Genomic DNA, 18210 nt, shown 5'->3' with positions numbered 1-18210 from the left:
GTGGTGCTTTGAACCCTTCAAGGATATTGATACACGCGCGTATGCTTGCTTTTATATCTACATTAGCGTCAGTTACAATCACATACAATTACATAGTAACAGCTAATGGAATTAAAAAATATATTATATCGAAGCGAGGCAGTATATTTGAATGTGTATTATAAATTTGATGCAAGTTTATTCTGAACCGAGTATTTATTTATTTTTGAGATTGTTTGTCGCTCAGTGTTTAATATTATTTAAGACGCACGATTTTGGCAACCATTCTCGAGCAGCAACACAGTTCTGCAACACAGCATGTGATATTGCGAGCATCCTCTTCATTGCGGACAATTGTTACAAAACCGTTCATGGACTAAGGATTGTTTACCACTTTATCTCAGTAACTTCGTACGTACCTGAAATCCGACTTGGCGCTGAGGCGGCTATTACGGGAGCGGCACTGGTTCTAAGTACACCCAGCGGTTCGCCTTCTGCCCATACGCGACGCATGTGTGTCGCGGGGTGCAAATTCACTCTTCAACCGGTCATTTATAGCCGGCAGTCGTTCTATTTTAATCGAACGTAGATTCTGTTTGGACTCGGGCCCGAGTGTGACGGCCCTTAAAAGTGTCAAGCGTTGCGATAAGATTAAGCGTGTTTACGAGCGCAGTCTTGAACCTTGCACCGGCGGCGCGCTTATTATCCGCTTCTTTTTCCCCGCGTGGAACATAGCCACCCGCCCCCGCGTCGCGACCATTTACACGGGATAATACGCGAGGGAGTTCGCGACCTTTTCCCGTCGGCCTCGTCGCAGCTGAAAGGGGCTTCCCCGCGTGTTTGTTTACCCTCTCGACATTCGCGCTCGTTTCGAATCACGAACTAAACGTCCGATTCTGATTGGTTACCGTCGATTGCACGGCATCGTGTCTGAACGCGTTACGAAATCAAATCTCGGATCAGAGTTGCTGGTTTATTTAATAATGAACGTAATAAAAATCAATCCGGAGTTGAGGGACACTGCGTTTCTCAAAAGGGAAAGTTTCATTTTTACTGGCTTCGTAGTTGGGCCTCTGACAGTATTTGGCTTCAAAGAGGGCAGTGTGAAAAACATGTGGCAGACCCAAGCCGTATTTTTCGTCTACGTCGTAGACTCTACGCCGGCTTTCCTATGCGCTTTGGAAAAAGCTCTCGCTCTTAGTTCGAATCTTGTAGCGAAAAGACGTCCTTCCGTGTCCTAACAATAAAGGATTTGATATAACGTATTTAAAGACTGCGAATTTCTTCTTTTACGAGTCCCATAATCCAATAAGAGTCTTAAACTGTATTACACTCCTTAACCCTTTCAACCCTAGTGGTACGCTCTATGCTTTTCAAATTGGGGAGTTAGCTGAAATATGGCGAAACCTAACCCTGACGTTATTTCGTGACTCTGATTAGAAGGTCTCTAGAGGAAAGGCGACTCGACGCGATCCTTGAACTTGCACGTCGAACAATTGTTTCGGCCTCGCGGGTCAGCTATGGACGCGTAGCGCATTACGATTATCATTCTTTTATATGCGTGACAGTGAGCGAGTTTGCATTTAAAGCGGAGCATATTCGAGAACTTTTTTTTCGGAGGAACACGAAATTTTCTGGTTCCTAGTCTGGTTTACAATTTTTGTATTTAAAAATGTCCGCTGTGACCACTCCATCTCGGAGCTGAATCGACAACCTTTTTGAATAATATATTGAGTTATCTGAGTGGTATCGAGAGGTTTTTTTTTTAAGCCTAGTTTTTTTTTTTAATGGTTTCAGGTTCCGCGTCCGTTGAACAGAGAAATGGAAACGGTAGCGCCAAGAACCATAAGACCAACAACAACGGGGTCGAGGTGAACAGAAACGAGGAAGAAAATGGCACAGGCGACGCCAAGGGTCAAGCCAAGAAGAAACCGAGCGCACCTGGAAGCGGACCTCTGTTGCAACAAGCGTAAGTTTCAGCTGGCAATGTTCGCCTAGGCTATAATCGTACCTATAAACGTTGTCCATTTAAATCGACGCACTTAACATTAAAGAAAATACGAAAAAACGACGATTATAGAATGTAAAAAGTAAAATACCCTTCATTCCTTTGTGTATTTTCTAATTATAATATACTTCAGTCGTTGGTTCGATCCGCGTTGCATAATACGTTATTCGCAACCACCATGCCGCTACTCTGCGAATAGACCTGCCAAATGAATAATAGTGCCACTTTAAAATAACTCCGTAAAAATAAGACGCTTCGAATTACTCGTTTGAACGTTTCTTAAACATATTTCTAAGAAAGTATACATTCTTTTTTTTTTCACCCCTCGTGTTCAAATTCGTGTAAAACAAACTTATCGTTTTTCGTTTTCTTTTTGTTACAGAGAGATATCCACCAGTCAGCTCGACTTCTTCAAGATGCTCGACGAGAAGATCGAGAATGTAAGTTTTGCTTCTTCCATGACGTCAAACCCTTTCGACTTCGTCTATACATCCGGGTACATTTTTAAAACAGTATCGATACTTGCTCGCTTTATTATTATGCTGTTGCGTATGAAATGTCGTTTCTCTAGGGTTTTTCATTTCTCTAGGGTTTTTCATTTCGTTCAATTCTATCGTTAATTGTTTGTAATCGTACTAAAGAAAGTATATCAAAAGTGTAACGACATTTCATATATGCGCCAACCTAAAAATTGGAACGAAACAACAAATATCCCTCCGTGTTTGTAACCCTTTTCGACGTATACAAAGGCCATCGAAACCGACAAGATCGACGTATAGTTAACGATTACCTCGGATTTGTCTTCGCGCCAGGCGCGTTATCGTTTCCCTATACGATTCGCAACGTGACAAAGCTTTTATCCCGGTTATGGAACGATCGGGATCAGCCTCGAATTACGCGGTATGTATTCTGTTGCATCGACAAAATGCATTGGAATCAGGCCATGTAAAATAGACGTCCCCTTAAGGCTTCGCCGACCTTGCGCCGCAATAACAATATTAATCCGTATGGCGGTCGGTCGGTTGGTCATTCGATCGACCGGCTGCAACTTTTATCGACTGCGGGTTGTAAATCCTGTCGGTGGATTGCGTCGGTTGAACCTCGTTCAGTGGCCTTGTATCGCAAGGAAATCGTACGGTTGGATTTATACCTCGTAGGAAAAATTGTAGAAATTAGAGGAATTTTATGGAATAGGCGTAGTATGTATGTGGAACTAGTTCGAACCAAGTGTGGACTTTTCTTACGCAAAGTGCTCGAAAAATGCATTATACTTATTCTATACTTTTGCTACATCCCATCTACGTATATCCAGCACTTGTTTCTCGGGAGATGTAAGTCCGACCGTGCGACAGTATGCATCAGATCTTTGACCAAAAGAACCGAAATATAGTTCCCTCGTTTTGAAAATGTACCCAGAGGTAGCCATCCACCATCCTAATCGATATGTACTAAACGTTATCTATGTAATGGTATTGCAGGGTCCAGATTATGACGAGAGTCTCGATATGACGGCCAGAGCTGAGCGAGTTTCCAGCCTCCTTCGTCAATGGGAACTGGCTAGCGTGACCTGGTCCAGCATGACAGAGTTAAGCAATGCATCTCCTTCCTCGAGAAACCGTTTCTCCATATCAAACGCGTCGCGGCAGAGTCTAAGCCCGAAAGATAGAGAAGGGATGAGGAACATAATCGGCGGTAGACCGGAGAGCGCTCCTATATACATGAGAAACGCGAACCGAGTGGACGGTCTCCAGGAGACTCATCACTGCCCCTCGCCCAACATGCCCAGACACGTGTTGGAGTCGATCACTCAGAGTCCAACGCAGAGCCTGAAGAACGTAACACCGCCAGGCTCGTCCCCTACCAGTTTGCGCTATCAAGACAGCTACAAGGAATGCAACGCCAATCAGCCGTCCACGAAGACCATGAAGGTGCACTACGGTGGACAGAATCCCGTGAACGGTGAATACGTGGCCCAACAGGCACTCTATCGCGAACAGTATTTGCAGCAAACCGGTATCATCTCGGTCCAATCGCAATATTCGGCCGGTTCTCCAGGTGGAAACGTTCTCAGGAACAGTCCGTACGTGCAGCAATACCAGCTCACTAGCCCTCAGCATTTCTCGACACCGAGGAAGCGAGGCTTCAACGCTGCGCAAATGACGTGACCGGTATGGCCATACACCACCACCAGATAAGACTGAAAAGACACCTCCGCGAGTCGTGAAGAGAAAGAGGAATGGCGAACGAGCTGGACTCGACGATGGATCGTTTGATCTTCCCCTCGTCGAGGCGATCTTCAGAGAAAAGAAAGGAGAGAGAGAGCCCCAAGAGGCGGCTGGAGACTGACCAACAGACGGAGAAAGATAACGAATGTTTCTCTGTATGTTCCTAAAGATTCCGTACATTTTCGTTTGCGATCACCTACCAGGCGAACACGAGAAACAAAGACGCACCGCTGATCGCTGTGTACTGGACGCGGTGCCGGATTTACACACGTACGAAGCTTCTGTGACGATACAGAGGCTGTCATCTTTAAAAATAAACCACGTGCGTCGCTTGGACGACGACTGAAGTACTATATTTCTGGATTCACGCGTATGGTTATTTCTCAGATAGCGCGCAGGCCAATCAAATATTTCTCGTGGAATATAGAAAGCGTCAACTATCAATCGGTTAGAAAAATTTCGATGAGGAAAGCAACGAAATATACCAGTATAATGATGAATAAATGAACGGATTTGTATGTATCATCGATGTAATATATATCATTTATTTCTTAAGCGGTCTTATTAACAAAATTTAGATCCATAAATTTAATGCTATATTTCTTACAAATATTAAACATATGTACAAGATATACGTGGTAATGAAATGTATAATATGTGCACAATAATATACAAATAGAACATACTACACTATTAATTTAATTCTGAAATCGCGGTTCGACGATGCTGCGGACTAAAGTGATTGTATCTAAAAGTAATAGTTTTACGCGTGAACTGCACAAAAATTGCAGAAGTACTTACACGTTACAATTTCCCGAACAAGAAGAGGGAAATATTATTTCGAAAAACTGTTTAGATTCTGTGAAATATAGTAGTACTTCAGTCACTTTACGGATGACACACGTATTCCCTTTTTTTTTTCTCTAAAAAAAATTGCAGCCTTTGCATCGTTACAGGCGCTACAGGCCTATGCCGCATTCAGTACATTACACGGATCAGTAAAACACACACACACACACACACGCACACACACACACACACACAGTAGCACATTATATTTTTGCAAAAATGAGAAATGATTTTTGACCAAAATGGAAATGATATTTAAAACGTAAAGAACATTTACAAATTCGATCTCATATCTCAACGTCATCGTCAATATCATTCGAATACGTATTTATTAAATTGATAATTCATCGATGATAATACTTAATTATACTAAGTTTTCACGTAATGAAACTTATTCCTAGACAAAACGTCCTTTTTGCCTATAGGATAATGTGCCACTGCACATAGACTCACATATATAGACACATATTGGTGATGGCCTAAAGATTCGTCGCTCCTGACGCAACAGTGTCATCCTTCTACGTAAATTCTTCTAAAGTCTACCAGAATTCTTCGCTATCAGTGCCAAAATGCTACGTAAGCAATTTAAAGTGTTGCGGTAAAGGGAGACATTGTCCGTTGAACCAATACTGTTCTTTGTAATTCGTGTAAATGGAAACTTTTTCGATGTGTATATGATATACATATATATATACTTTTTTTTGTTCCGTTCATTCTTGTACAATACGAGGCACGAAACTTGTCCCGACGTCATAAAAACATCAACGCTGTCAGCTGAGGAACAAAATCCACGTGAAGCGTAAACTAAATCCGCGGTAGACTTATGCTCGAACGTTTCACGATTTCCGTATGTAATGAAACGTACGCCAATCATTTTTCCATGTAGAAACTCTGAATTATAAATCAGTTTCTCAACTAACTGCGTAGGAGTTCTCACAAATTCAGGAAAAGTTTTGGGCTTCCTATTGCATCTCGGTTCTCTTTTTCTAATCGGGTAGCGTCCCTGCGTACCACCCCATTGGTAAATGTATATTTCTATAAGGGAAAAATGTAAGAAAAACAAAAAATATCACTTGGAACCACGAACGAACACAGATTTCGCTGTAGCGTTTTGTATAATTGTATTAGCGAGATATATTCCAAGATATATATATATATACTTCGCATACACGTGTTTATACATTTATGTATGCATCGAAAGAACAACAACAAAACGAACAGAAAATAGACATCTGATGTGTAGGAATCTTTTACTTATGCCGTGTATAGATTCGCTGTATATGTACTGTATGGATTATACATTTAACTTAACGTGATGACTGTATATTTATATGTTGACCATGTTCAAATGTTAACGATATATAATAGTTGATAATGATGAGAGTTTTATATTTCATGTTACGAGTACGCTCTATATTGTGGAATACACTTTAATCGAATTCGCCTGCATCACGCTGTCGAACTGTGACTACTATATTTCGTTCCATTGAACAACTCTTTTTTTTTTGTACAAATAAATTCATAATTTCTCCCCAATGAAAAATATTTGTACTCCATTACCCAGGTGTATATTTTAAAGGAACGTTGCTGTATCGCGTAAACCGTTGCGTATTGTTTTGTCCTTGAATAGTTCTTACTTTTACTGCTAGATGGCGCCATTAGCAGTGTCATTTACCGACATGATGGTAATGTATCGACAGGTCGGTAAAAAAAATACTGTAAATAACGCCATCTACTAGTAAAAAGAGGAACTATTTTACGACAAACTTGAGCGTTTTCCCGATAGAGGCGCTGACCAAACTCCGAAAATTAGTTCGGTCTTTTCAACGCTAGATGGCAACGACAATGACAGTTGGTGGCGTCATCGGTGGGAAAACGCCCAAGTTATTAGTGAAAATAGTTCCAAACGTTTCTATGAGATGGCGCTTCTACATTTTAATAAATTATTGCATAATTAATGCAAAATTCCTACGATTCTTTGCTTTATAGCACTAAGATATATTAGTCAATATGTCAAATCTATCATTTTCATGAATGGTTATAATGTTTAGTGAAGCAATAATTTAGAAATGCAACGCAGGTACTTATAGGTTATAGCGACACTTACAAGAAATGACATGTGAAAGAGGTTTACAATATATTTATTTACAGATTTTCGTATACATTAATACTTTTATAACCACTACGGTTTGTCATCTCTCTAATCGTACTGTTTTTATACAAGGTCGACCGTATCGGCGTTTGGCTTCTTCCAGAAAAGCATTCTCCATTTGTCTTACAATTTCATTAAAAAACAAATTCGACAAATGTGAGTGGATAATTGACTTGAATTCAAATGATAATGAAAAATCAATCACACTCGTTTGTGCGTTATTTTTTAATCCTGAACTGAAGAGCCATAACGTATTCAAATGACTGAATAATTTTCCGTCCGTGCATTCGGCCTTTACCATATGTGGCCGTACCTTTGTTACTTTGGACGTGTAATTTTCGTTTATAGGTGGAAATCCTATTACTAAATTGGCTCTGAGAAAATCGTCGTTTTCCGATATAATATCGGATTTGTTACAAAACGGAACAAAATTTTTGTAATTTTTTACATCCGCTACAACGTCGTATATTTGTTCCATCGAAAACCTGTGTATATCATTTATAATATAATATTGTCTATAAATCTTTTCTCCATTTGGAATAAGACATCTAATTTTTAAATTTATAGCTCACCCTATTAATTTACGACCTTCATATTCTTTCATTTTCGAAGTTTGAGCCATGTACATTCTTCCTATATAGTGTTTGTTAAAATTGTTTTTATTGTGTAATATAACATTTTCAAATAATAATACGTGCCTGAAAATAGTATAGATTCGTTCGATTTTAAAATCAATTTAATAAGTATCTAACATTTCTGAAAGTAAAATTACTGCCATCGATTTTATTATGAAAACTTACCTTTATATTACATTGGGTTTACATACTATTGATTTGATGAATAAAGGCAAGTTTCGATATTTCGCAATGATACTTAATAATCGGTATAAATAATAACAAAATATAGAAAAAGGAAAAGTAATGCCTACTGTTCACATTAGTTGAAGCACAGTATTTATCATATCCAGAAATGCTTACATCGTTAAAGAATAAACGTGTGTAAACTAGGTTATACCTATTGCATTCATGATTTTCACGTTATTAAGTTGTTTGCTATTAGGATCATGTATGTATATGCAATCTAAGTCACGCATTATATTTCGTATCAATAGCGCACATATAAATTGATTTTATTTTTAAAAACATGATGTACAAATGACAGAAAACATAACCTACAGAAATACTAGAATTTGTAGCGAAATCACGTAAACATGATGAAATAACTTGTTGAATTATACATTACCTAAACATGATGAAGTAACTTGTTCAATTCACTACTGCGTAATATTATTAAAATTTACATAAATAAACTATATTCTTTTATATGAATTCAGGAACTTTGAAAATTATAAACTTTGGCAAATACGCTTAATTGTTTTAGAATTAATCGTAAGTATTCTATTTCTATAGAATTGGTGTTCAATATCCATCCTTGAACGCACAAAAGTAATCTTATAAAATCGTATAAACCACAAACACGTGCATATGAACTAGGAATACTTGTATGCTGCAAGTCTGTTTAAAAATAATTTGATAATTGTATAGCTAAATGTGTAACTGTAATATATAATAACACAGAACATTTATTATGCGTAACGAAACGAATATTTATTTGTAAAAAATTCGCTATTAATGACTTATCGTTGGCTTCACAAATTTTTTTAAATATGCGTGTTATGCATTCTACCCCAAAAAAATAGTGAGCTTTATGGCGTTCACGAATAATCACTTTAAATAATATTCGCGCGTTTATCGATGTCGAAACAAATGAAAATGATTTCGTATGATTTCGTATTCGCACGCAATTTCTATGTAAGGAACCAGAGACAAGGTTGGTACTTAGAGAAGTAACCAGAGATTTTGTAGCCCGATGCTAAAATTTATGATTGAACTTTTCCCTAAATCTCGTACAATGTTAGAAAACGTATTTTCTCAATTTGATATTGTAGAAAGATAATTATTTGTATTTATAAATACAGAGTAGACAAATTTACCCTCTTCCATTTGCAATTCTTGGTTGCGATATTAACTGAAAATCGGGGGTCTGTTTGTCTCGCATTACACACCCCTTACGCCACTGTGGTACACCCTCACGTGCAAAAATTACATAACATAGGTACCGCAAACGCCTTCATTGCAATTCTCTGAAAAAAATGGCTGGTATCGGTCCGCAAGCTTGCAGAAATGCATTTCGACAGGTAAGCACTCGTTAAATCGTATTGCTAGATGATAACAAAATTTTTCTCGCTACAGTATACGCTTCCATTATTGCGTCGTATTGCACAAAAAGTCAATAACAAAACATAACTTACTGCATTTCGTTACTAATGTCAGATCGATTGTTTTTTTTCCATTCATGTATATTGACATTTACCCTCGAATGCAGTCAACAACGTCATATGCTCTAGTTAAGGAATAATGTTAAAATTTGCGTGCGAAACGATATTTATTCGTTTGGATGTACGATAGTGTAAGCGTAATAAACATAACCAATTATAATTATATAATTGTAGTTTCTCGTTTTACTCTCATCATTTTAATCTCTATGTGTTTAATTGTAAATTTAGATTAGAGGTTTGCATACCTCTGGAAGTCAAAATGCCGAAGCCAGACTGAAAACTTTCTCTGTGTATCGTTGGAATCCAGACAAACCAGATGAGAAACCATATATGCAAGACTATAAGGTAGACTTAAACACGTAAGTTCAACAATAATATTTTTTTGTAAGTTTTGTATCATTTCTTTTGTATATGTACAATTGGAAAACATATAATTTTAGTTGTGGCCCGATGGTTTTGGATGCACTGATTAAAATTAAGAATGAGATTGATCCAACTTTAACTTTCCGTCGCTCCTGCCGTGAAGGCATTTGTGGTTCTTGTGCTATGAATATTGGCGGCACAAACACATTAGCATGTATTAGGTAATTGATTTCCTATTGGTTAAATTATAATGGTAATGAAATTCAAGGTATAAATAATATTTTTCATTGTTTCAGTAAAATCGATGCTAACTTAAGTTCATCTAGCAAAATCTATCCTTTACCACATATGTACATAGTAAAAGACTTGGTCCCAGATCTCAATAACTTCTACACCCAATATAAAAGTATACAGCCATGGTTGCAACGCGGTGACGGAAAGAAAGCTGGATCCACGCAATATTTGCAAAGCGTTGAAGACCGAAAAAAATTGGTAATTTTGATAAAACATTATAACTTAAACTTTTTTAGACATAATTTACATTCTTCTGTAATACAGGATGGTCTCTACGAATGCATCTTATGCGCGTGCTGTAGTACCTCTTGTCCATCATATTGGTGGAATGGCGATAAGTACTTAGGACCTGCCGTACTTATGCAGGCTTACAGGTGGATAATTGATTCGCGCGACAATCTAGCAGCGGAACGTCTCCAAAAATTGAAAGATCCATTTTCAGTGTATCGTTGTCATACTATTATGAACTGCACTCGTACTTGTCCTAAGGTAAATCTTTGAATAATAATTTACTAATCGTAATCTTAGTTTAAAACTAATATCTTTTTTTAAATAGGGTTTGAACCCTGGAAAAGCGATTGCAGAAATAAAGAAACTGTTAGCTAATATTAGCGAGAAACAAAAGCCGGGTATTGATATTGCTGCATAAGTAAGTAGAAGAAGCAAATCAGATTAGTCAACCATGTGTATTTTTTATTTACCGTGGTTACAAATAAACATACATTTTGTCAAATAAAAGTGCGTAATGATCCACTTGGAGTATTTGGTAAAACAGCGTACATTATGCTGAATCCAACAAAGTTTTGTATGTAATAAATGCTATATATTTCAATTATATTTAACGTCTTTGTCTGTAAATAAAACTCGATATCCTAATAAAATAGATAGGTATTTATATTTATATTGGAACTATTTATTTTATGTACATTCAACACGAAAATAAAGCATGATATATTAAAACCCGTTTAATGGATACAATCATCTTTCAGGTATATATTTTTCTTATTTCTTATGCTCGGACTAAAATGTGTTAGTTAATCTGATATTCACTCAATAGAATTAATCTTTAGCATCATCAAAAATATATATGTATACTATGCTGTTACTAACTCGTGCATTATATGTAGTTGGTAAAATCGTCGGACATAATGTGATTATTAGATATGTCAGAGAATTAGTAGTAGTACTTAAATGTTTTTCAAAATTTAATATTTGCTCATAGATTGCAAAAAACATGCATGATATGCATAATTGAAAACTATCAACAAATTGTTTATAACTTTTGAAGATTATGTATGCCACGATATCTAGGGTTCCGCAGCCATTCTGCTTCTCGCTGTTTCCCTTGATCGATTGTGTACTTCCGCCGTTCGCAAAGTTATACCAAATATATCTTCGTGATAACGATTTTCATCCTAAAATGATAAGTTACATCGATATTTTAAATCATGTAATCGTTTTCGGTTCATTAAATGTACGACTTACGCGTAGCGATAACATATACACTTCGACTTGCTTATCCGTCATTTCACCGTGGGTCTGTATGATATGTTTCAAAGTTTGATAAACATCCTCCGCCATGGTACAGTCACCGCAAACGTAAAAATGCCCTTGTTCGTGCACCAACATATCGTAAATTTGTGGGGCCTCCGCTTGAATTAAATCTTGTACGTACGTCTGTCGTAAAAATATTTATTTTAAAGTTATGCAAGTAACTTCGTTACGTTTCAAATGCTATACCTTCTTTAATCCAGGCTCTCGCGAAAGGGCCAGGAAGACTTTATCTAGAACTCCGGCTTTTATCATTTCTTTCTTTTCCTGTCTATATAAGTCTAAGTTTCTCTGGCGGCAACCAAAGAATAGCCAAACTTTTCCATATCCAAGATCTATAAATTTCGGAATATGTTATTATTGTTTTGTCTAATACAGTTGGAAAAGAACCACCTCGCAATGATATTGGTAATAAAATGCGATACCTGGGCAGCGCTTCATTTCTGCGAGTCGGTGATGCCAAAAACCACGGAAAGGAGCAATTCCAGTACCTGGACCAACCAGTATCATAGGCGCTTTCGATGAAGTCGGCATATAAAAATTAGGCGCACTAAATATAAAAAATTAATATAAAGTCCTGTGCATAATGTACTATCAATAGCTAATATACATGTACGAACATACCTACGTACGAAGACATAGAGCGGTTCGCCATCCGATATCTCACAAAGGTAATTAGAACAAACTCCATAATGGTTTAATCCAGAACCACCTAGTTTTTATTTTGGAAATGATTAGTTACCGATCAAGGTATATTTTAAAAATATGTGTAAAATTATGTACCTTGTGTTTTATATTGTACGACCGCGACAGTAAGATGTATCTGTCCTTGGTGCACATCAGGGGAGGAAGAGATACTATAAAATCTTGGTTGCAAAGGAGTCAAGTGGAGTAGTAATAATGGCGCAAGAGGTTTCACGGATGGAAATTCATCAAGTACTTCCACCAAATTAGGAAACTTCCAATGTCTCCAATCTTCGTAAGCTGCTGGATCCTGCAATGAAAGAACACATTCTTTAAAGTTCTTATAATCTTAAAAATCAGATATGTTTCTCGCTGATTAGTAGTGAGGTATTTACGGAAGCTAGAAGATTCAGTTGAACTTGTTCTTTCGAGTTGGTAGCTATAGACGCGAAGTATCTGAGGAGATTCGGCGTTGGCGGCGTTGTGATATCCAAAAATCTGGTTAATAACATTCTCAAGGAATTGGGTAAATATCTATCGTGCGCTATCCATGTTTTTACGATACCTGTATTAAAATGACAAGAAAAAAAGAAAAATTAAAATCACTAAGGAACTACAATTTAATATTTTGAATAACATTTACGCGAACCATTAGGAGTATGAGATTGTTTCTGCATTTGCAATTCAATTGGTAAATCCGGGTCATAAGGAGTTTGTACTCGTTTCAATATTCCTTCTACCAATTCTGGCCTATTGCATGCAAAAACCCCCAAGTGATCACCAGGTTTGTATGCTATCTCCATGCTTGCAATATCATCTAGCTCCAAAAGTAACGTAGTTCCGCTATAAGAAGGAGTAATGTAAATTGAACGCTTATCGCAGTATCGTGTAATTATGAAATAAATGCGTATCACCACCTCGAAGAGTCGCCGCTTAAATTCGTCTTTCGGAACATATGACAGGTAGTTACGTTTCTATTATGGCATTTGCTCAATGCTGAAAAGATACAATTACGAGGATCAATTTAAATTTCGACATTGATGTTTGTAACGGTAAAAACAGTAAGTATACCTTTTGCAATCGGTTGGGCTTCAGCTTCTACGAAGCGTACAGTTGCCGCTGACAGTGCCTCTGATCCTAAAGACAAAGCGACCTCGAGCAAAGTATCGTCATCGTCTAAGCAAAAGGTTTCGCATGCAACCTGCAACATTTACAAGAAATGTGAAGAATCCTATTCGTGTGACTGATACGAATAGCAAGATGTACGAACAGCGAATGTATCCGCTGCCCATTTTCGGAAAGTTTGTTCCTGTCCACACATTTCATCCCCTTGCGCTAGTCGCAACAAACGTTCTCCACCTAGTTCCCCTAACAAGTTGTCCACGTAGCGACCGAATGCACAAAAATTCGGATACGCCGATGATCCCAATGCGAAAACAGCAAATCTAAGGAATATATCGTTGATACATGGTTTACGTAGACGGGGTGAGATCGGGCACAGTAAATTTAATTACGACTACAAATGAAATTTTGACTCGAATTTCAAGTAGTATGCACCTGACATTGCTCAGGGGTCCAAAAGTATCTTCCGTTTGGGAATCGGTAGTAGATCCGCGAAGGGAATCCAATCTGTCCAATTTCTTACAATTATTTACTTCCGTCTGACTGTTTGCTTTAATGAAGGATTTCGAAGTCGCCAAACTACAAATACAGCACAAATAATTATGAAATAAAATTCAACGAATCGGGAGAGATTAATACGATCATCACACCTGATCTTGTTGCCACTATTGATGTACGTTTCATTCATCTTCATTGCATACAAGTTTTGAGCAAAAGCCTGGAAAGCGAGAAATGCGTATATACCGTACTGTACTGTATAATAAGGATTTAAGCGTCGTATTATTATATACAAAAAATTGGTTACTTCGCCGTTCTCGGGAGGGTCACCGTTCCCAAAAGTAGACGTTATAACCAGCAACAAAGCTTCGTGTTCGATGTTGCTGATGTCATAGTCCGACATCGAAAGAACCTAAAATCGATAGCTTTCAAGTATTTTTCAGACTTCCATAAAGTTTAATTAGTTATTAAATACCTGGGAATGGAACGCGTGTCCCAGCAGTTCACCAAGCTTTTCAGCGTACATCTGAGACGTCCCGGTTTCCGTAGCGAACAGCACTGTGGCTTTTATCCTTCGTGACAGAGCTCTTCCGAACAACTTTGACGTAAATTTTACAGCTCTGAAATTTTCAGCAATTTCTTTAGAGACTTTTCAGAGTACAAAAATGAATTCAAACATTTCGTTACCTTGCAATTTGTTTGAAATGGAATTTACGTCTCGGTTTCTTGGATGTTGCCTTTTTATCCCGACCTTTTTTCCAAACGTGCGTCTTCCAAGCAGGATCCTGCGTAGTAACAATATTAACAGCGATTGAAGCTATTCAGAATTAAAATTCTGATCGTGATCCTTTTTTTTTTTTAGTAAAGACCTGAGCATCGTAAGATGGTTTCAAATGATAGAGAGCCATCTCCTGATGAAACACGGGCGTGGCTGATCCCGATATCGGCGGGACGATCCATAGCCAATCGGCTGGGCAACCGTTTCTCAATCGCATCTCGTTTTCATAGTGTTTCATGAAGGATTCCGAGGCAGTGTGATGATCCACAATTGTCACGTTTTTCATCTAAAAAGTGACCTCGATTTATTACTACTTTCCATAGCGAATCTTGGACGAGGAGTGATATGTATACTTGGAAACTGTGCAGCACGGCAACGTTAGCTTCTATCATAGCTTTATCTTTCCACAACGAAGTGGACGTCCTCGTGTCCAGTCCCATGTGAGTCGCTATTGGCTGTAAACAATGTTTCTTTCAGCATGTTTGAGTGAAACGAGAAAAAAGATAGCGTAACTCCGCGTAGCCAAACCTCCAGCAAATTGTATCGCTGAACATCGCAGAGATCTCTTGCTCCAATTTCAGTGCTCATGTACCATCCGTTGAACGGTGCCGCTGTGAACTCCAAACCTCCGCAATCGAACACCATCCCCGACACAGCGGGAACAGCAAACCATTTCAACTCCAACTTTTCGAACCATTCGTATCTGTTGAGAACGAACAAAGGTACGGGCTATGCTCGCTAGATTATTTATAACACGTTAATAACAGCAAGATTTACGTGGGATGACTAAGAGGTACTTCGAGGACAAGTTCACTCGGAATGTCGAAATAATCAGGATCGTGACCGTTCGCTGATAGTACCAATGGCAGTATATCGAAACGAGTACGCGCACCTTTCCAGCCAAGTTTTATGCAAAGCTGTAACAATAATACGCAAGACGTACACCAATCGATTCTGACGTTGAAATAGTTAAGAACAAGCAGCAACTTTAATTAGGTACAGCAACATTCTTCACCTCGGTGAATTCAACGTTAACGGGGTCCCCGATGACCGTACCATCAGGATTCTTGTAACCGGCGTAACTTATCAATTGTTGATTCCATACTCTGTAATCGTGTTTTCCATCCGTGCGTTGCGGAAATATCGTTATCGCTGATCTGGAAATTCAACGAATGTGTAATAATACTTAGGAATAGATTATGACTAATTATAACATTCCTGCGCGTACCTAATGTTGCCTTTGTTAGTGCTGTATTTAATGTGGTTACATAAAGCTTCGAACATACCGCTGGTTGTGGTCACGTAACGACAGTCAAATACCTACAAGTACATTTATAAACATTAAAGGAAAAACTTTGTGGGGTAATTTCTTCAAGGAAAGTAGGGATTCCCCGACTTTTATCACGACGACTCATGATATTAGCGGGATTAGTAATCGACTGATGTAGCGAGAAGTACGCCTGAAAATAATCTTTTCCTTTCGTGTAAATTAAGGAAAGTATATCGCAAGTTGAAGCATTCGGGTGAAATACGTTGTTACTAATCCACTTGCGTGGATCGATGAGAAAGCGACATCCTGTACGCCTACGCAGGAGCTTTCGTTGGTTACCTACTTGCAATTTAGACCATTGAATGCGACCGATGCACCTCGCGGCGTTACGCCATGCCAATTTCGCTCCAAAAACCAATTCCGTTTCGGTCAGCTGATAGGTGCCTGTAACGAGGACTTCCTTTTGAACGCAATCCCATCGAGAACGGTGAGCGTCGCTGTTCAATCTACGACACAGAGCAATACTTGTTACATTACGTACGAATTAAACTCTGTTTTTTTATTTCGATTTTTTTTTTTATTTAGAGGGACTCTCGTTAATTTTATTATAGCAGCATTCATTCATTTCTCGTTCAGTTCAGTGCATCCGAACGTCTTGGATGCAATGTGCGTTCCTGAATGTGTTTCGATCGGTACCTTCTGATGGAGGAAAAGTACTGCTCGAGGAACTCCTTTGCTTGAACGAAAATCTCTTCCTTGGAACGGCACTCGGTTCCGTGAGTTGGTAGTTGCATGATGCTACCGAGGCACACTTGGCCCGAGCACAGCGTTCTCTGAAAGAACATGCAGACATTTCCCTGATACGCTTAGCGTTAATCACATTTTTTACTATTGTCTCGTTGCTGTTAAAACCGCGAGGGAATTCGGAGTACCGAGCTTTCAGCCTTAATCGCGCGAGGATTAAGTTCTGCTTAAGTTCTACATACTCTTGCTATGGATCACTAACCGCTAATTGGGCCGCATTTTTTACACGACCATCACTGCAACCTGCGATTCGTATTCTTATATTTACTTCTTATCGTCAAGTACGGGAGGCGTGGATACTACATTAATATCGATCGATGTTACTATAATATCTGAATACTATCGAGAAGCTTTACTTTGAGTTTTAAAAACTTTTATAGCGGTCCATCAATTTTTCTACTGGCTAACCGACAGCGATGTCTATATGCTTTCAGAGATAACATCTCCGGGATGATCGAACGTTTTCGATGAAAGTCTCGATACGGGTCGTGCTTTTACAGCTCTGGAAAATCATAATAAAGCCATAAACTCTAATTTTACTAAAAGATCGTGCACGCGACAGTTAAACAAAACGATACTATAATACCGTGCAATTAGCGAAAAAGAGCGCATCATCCTCATCCGCGCAACTAGTGGGACACGGAAACGCACATTCGCTCTTCGATGATTATTGACTTGGTCCAGTCATAAATTTTCTAACACTCGCAGTTTCCTTCGAACGCACAGTTTGTGTAGACCTTCGCGAAAGACAATTGAGATGAACAGATTCCAATGATTCGCAAAAATTGGATAAGCAACAATGAATAAACGGATGAGAAAGATTTGCGATTTATCATTTTACCTCGGCATTTCTGGCGTGCAGGGAATCGAAGGCCTCGGTTTTGTAAATGAGGTTCCTCAGTTTGGTCGGTTTTCTCTGGCAAGCTCCTGTCGTCTCGTGTTCCTTCATCTCGTCCTCGTCGTCTCGTCGCTGCTCGAACCGTGTATTCTGGTGCACTCCAATTTACTCCAGTGCACTCCTCTGCTGCGGCACGTACACTGAATCAGTTTTCCTTTGCGAACCCTCTGTGACGAAAAAGGGAAATGCCGCAACGGACGGAAGAAGGATAAGAGATGCATCCCCAGAGAACGAGATGTCACATGCGCTATAGAGACCCGCCATCGATTTAGCACGCCTGATATTTCCGCGATCGCTCTTGCGCATTGTTAACACTAAACGTTAATATATATTTCTTGTATGCAATATATGATTTATATACAGTTGTTTCGTGCATTGTTCAATTCAGTTCCACGTA

At 38.6% G+C, this 18210-nt stretch overlaps 4 protein-coding genes across 7 annotated transcripts in view; 2 read left to right on the top strand and 2 right to left on the bottom strand.

The window, feature by feature from the left end:
* Positions 1-6604, top strand: part of LOC128881301 (uncharacterized) — a 28138-nt gene extending 21534 nt beyond the window's left edge. For both annotated transcript variants that reach the window (XM_054132228.1, XM_054132229.1), the window contains 3 exons: positions 1777-1948; positions 2370-2427; positions 3466-6604. In XM_054132228.1, coding sequence (XP_053988203.1) covers positions 1777-1948; positions 2370-2427; positions 3466-4152 — 917 coding nt within the window. In that variant the 3' untranslated portion in view covers positions 4153-6604. The remainder of the gene's footprint in view (positions 1-1776; positions 1949-2369; positions 2428-3465) is intronic.
* Positions 6605-7186: 582 nt separating this feature from the next.
* On the bottom strand, positions 7187-9025 carry LOC128881306 (coenzyme Q-binding protein COQ10 homolog B, mitochondrial). 3 transcript variants are annotated; one of them, XM_054132237.1, is made up of 3 exons: positions 8456-9025; positions 7786-7846; positions 7187-7698 (listed from the first exon to the last, which is right to left on the bottom strand). In XM_054132237.1, the coding sequence occupies exons 2-3, from the start codon at positions 7839-7841 to the stop codon at positions 7254-7256; spliced, it is 501 nt and encodes a 166-aa protein (XP_053988212.1). In that variant the 5' UTR covers positions 7842-7846; positions 8456-9025; the 3' UTR covers positions 7187-7253. The 3 variants fall into 3 exon arrangements, with proteins under 3 accessions (XP_053988212.1, XP_053988209.1, XP_053988211.1); XM_054132234.1 differs by having other exon boundaries at positions 7786-7911; positions 8456-9024; XM_054132236.1 differs by lacking the exon at positions 8456-9025 and adding an exon at positions 8014-8204 and having other exon boundaries at positions 7786-7911.
* Positions 9026-9328: 303 nt separating this feature from the next.
* Positions 9329-11045, top strand: LOC128881302 (succinate dehydrogenase [ubiquinone] iron-sulfur subunit, mitochondrial). The gene is made up of 6 exons (XM_054132230.1): positions 9329-9410; positions 9780-9910; positions 9992-10135; positions 10211-10406; positions 10473-10697; positions 10765-11045. The coding sequence occupies exons 1-6, from the start codon at positions 9366-9368 to the stop codon at positions 10855-10857; spliced, it is 834 nt and encodes a 277-aa protein (XP_053988205.1). The 5' UTR covers positions 9329-9365; the 3' UTR covers positions 10858-11045.
* A 355-nt stretch (positions 11046-11400) lies between these two features.
* Positions 11401-18032, bottom strand: LOC128881296 (nitric oxide synthase, salivary gland). The gene is made up of 25 exons (XM_054132222.1): positions 17757-18032; positions 16808-16944; positions 16455-16617; positions 16070-16161; positions 15857-15998; positions 15619-15758; positions 15370-15544; positions 15195-15296; positions 14933-15127; positions 14751-14848; positions 14539-14683; positions 14371-14475; positions 14216-14283; positions 14001-14144; positions 13714-13888; positions 13515-13644; positions 13361-13439; positions 13093-13286; positions 12839-13008; positions 12543-12753; positions 12384-12471; positions 12185-12309; positions 11949-12094; positions 11694-11885; positions 11401-11623 (listed from the first exon to the last, which is right to left on the bottom strand). Exons 1-25 carry the CDS (start codon positions 17862-17864, stop codon positions 11516-11518), a joined length of 3432 nt encoding a protein of 1143 aa, XP_053988197.1. The 5' UTR covers positions 17865-18032; the 3' UTR covers positions 11401-11515.
* Positions 18033-18210: the final 178 nt, after the last annotated feature.

This window comes from Hylaeus volcanicus, chromosome 8 (assembly GCF_026283585.1).
Source record: "Hylaeus volcanicus isolate JK05 chromosome 8, UHH_iyHylVolc1.0_haploid, whole genome shotgun sequence".
Classification (NCBI taxonomy): Eukaryota; Metazoa; Arthropoda; class Insecta; order Hymenoptera; family Colletidae; genus Hylaeus; species Hylaeus volcanicus.
Note: the sequence above shows the minus strand (reverse complement) of the source record. Positions and strands in the feature narration are given on the sequence as shown.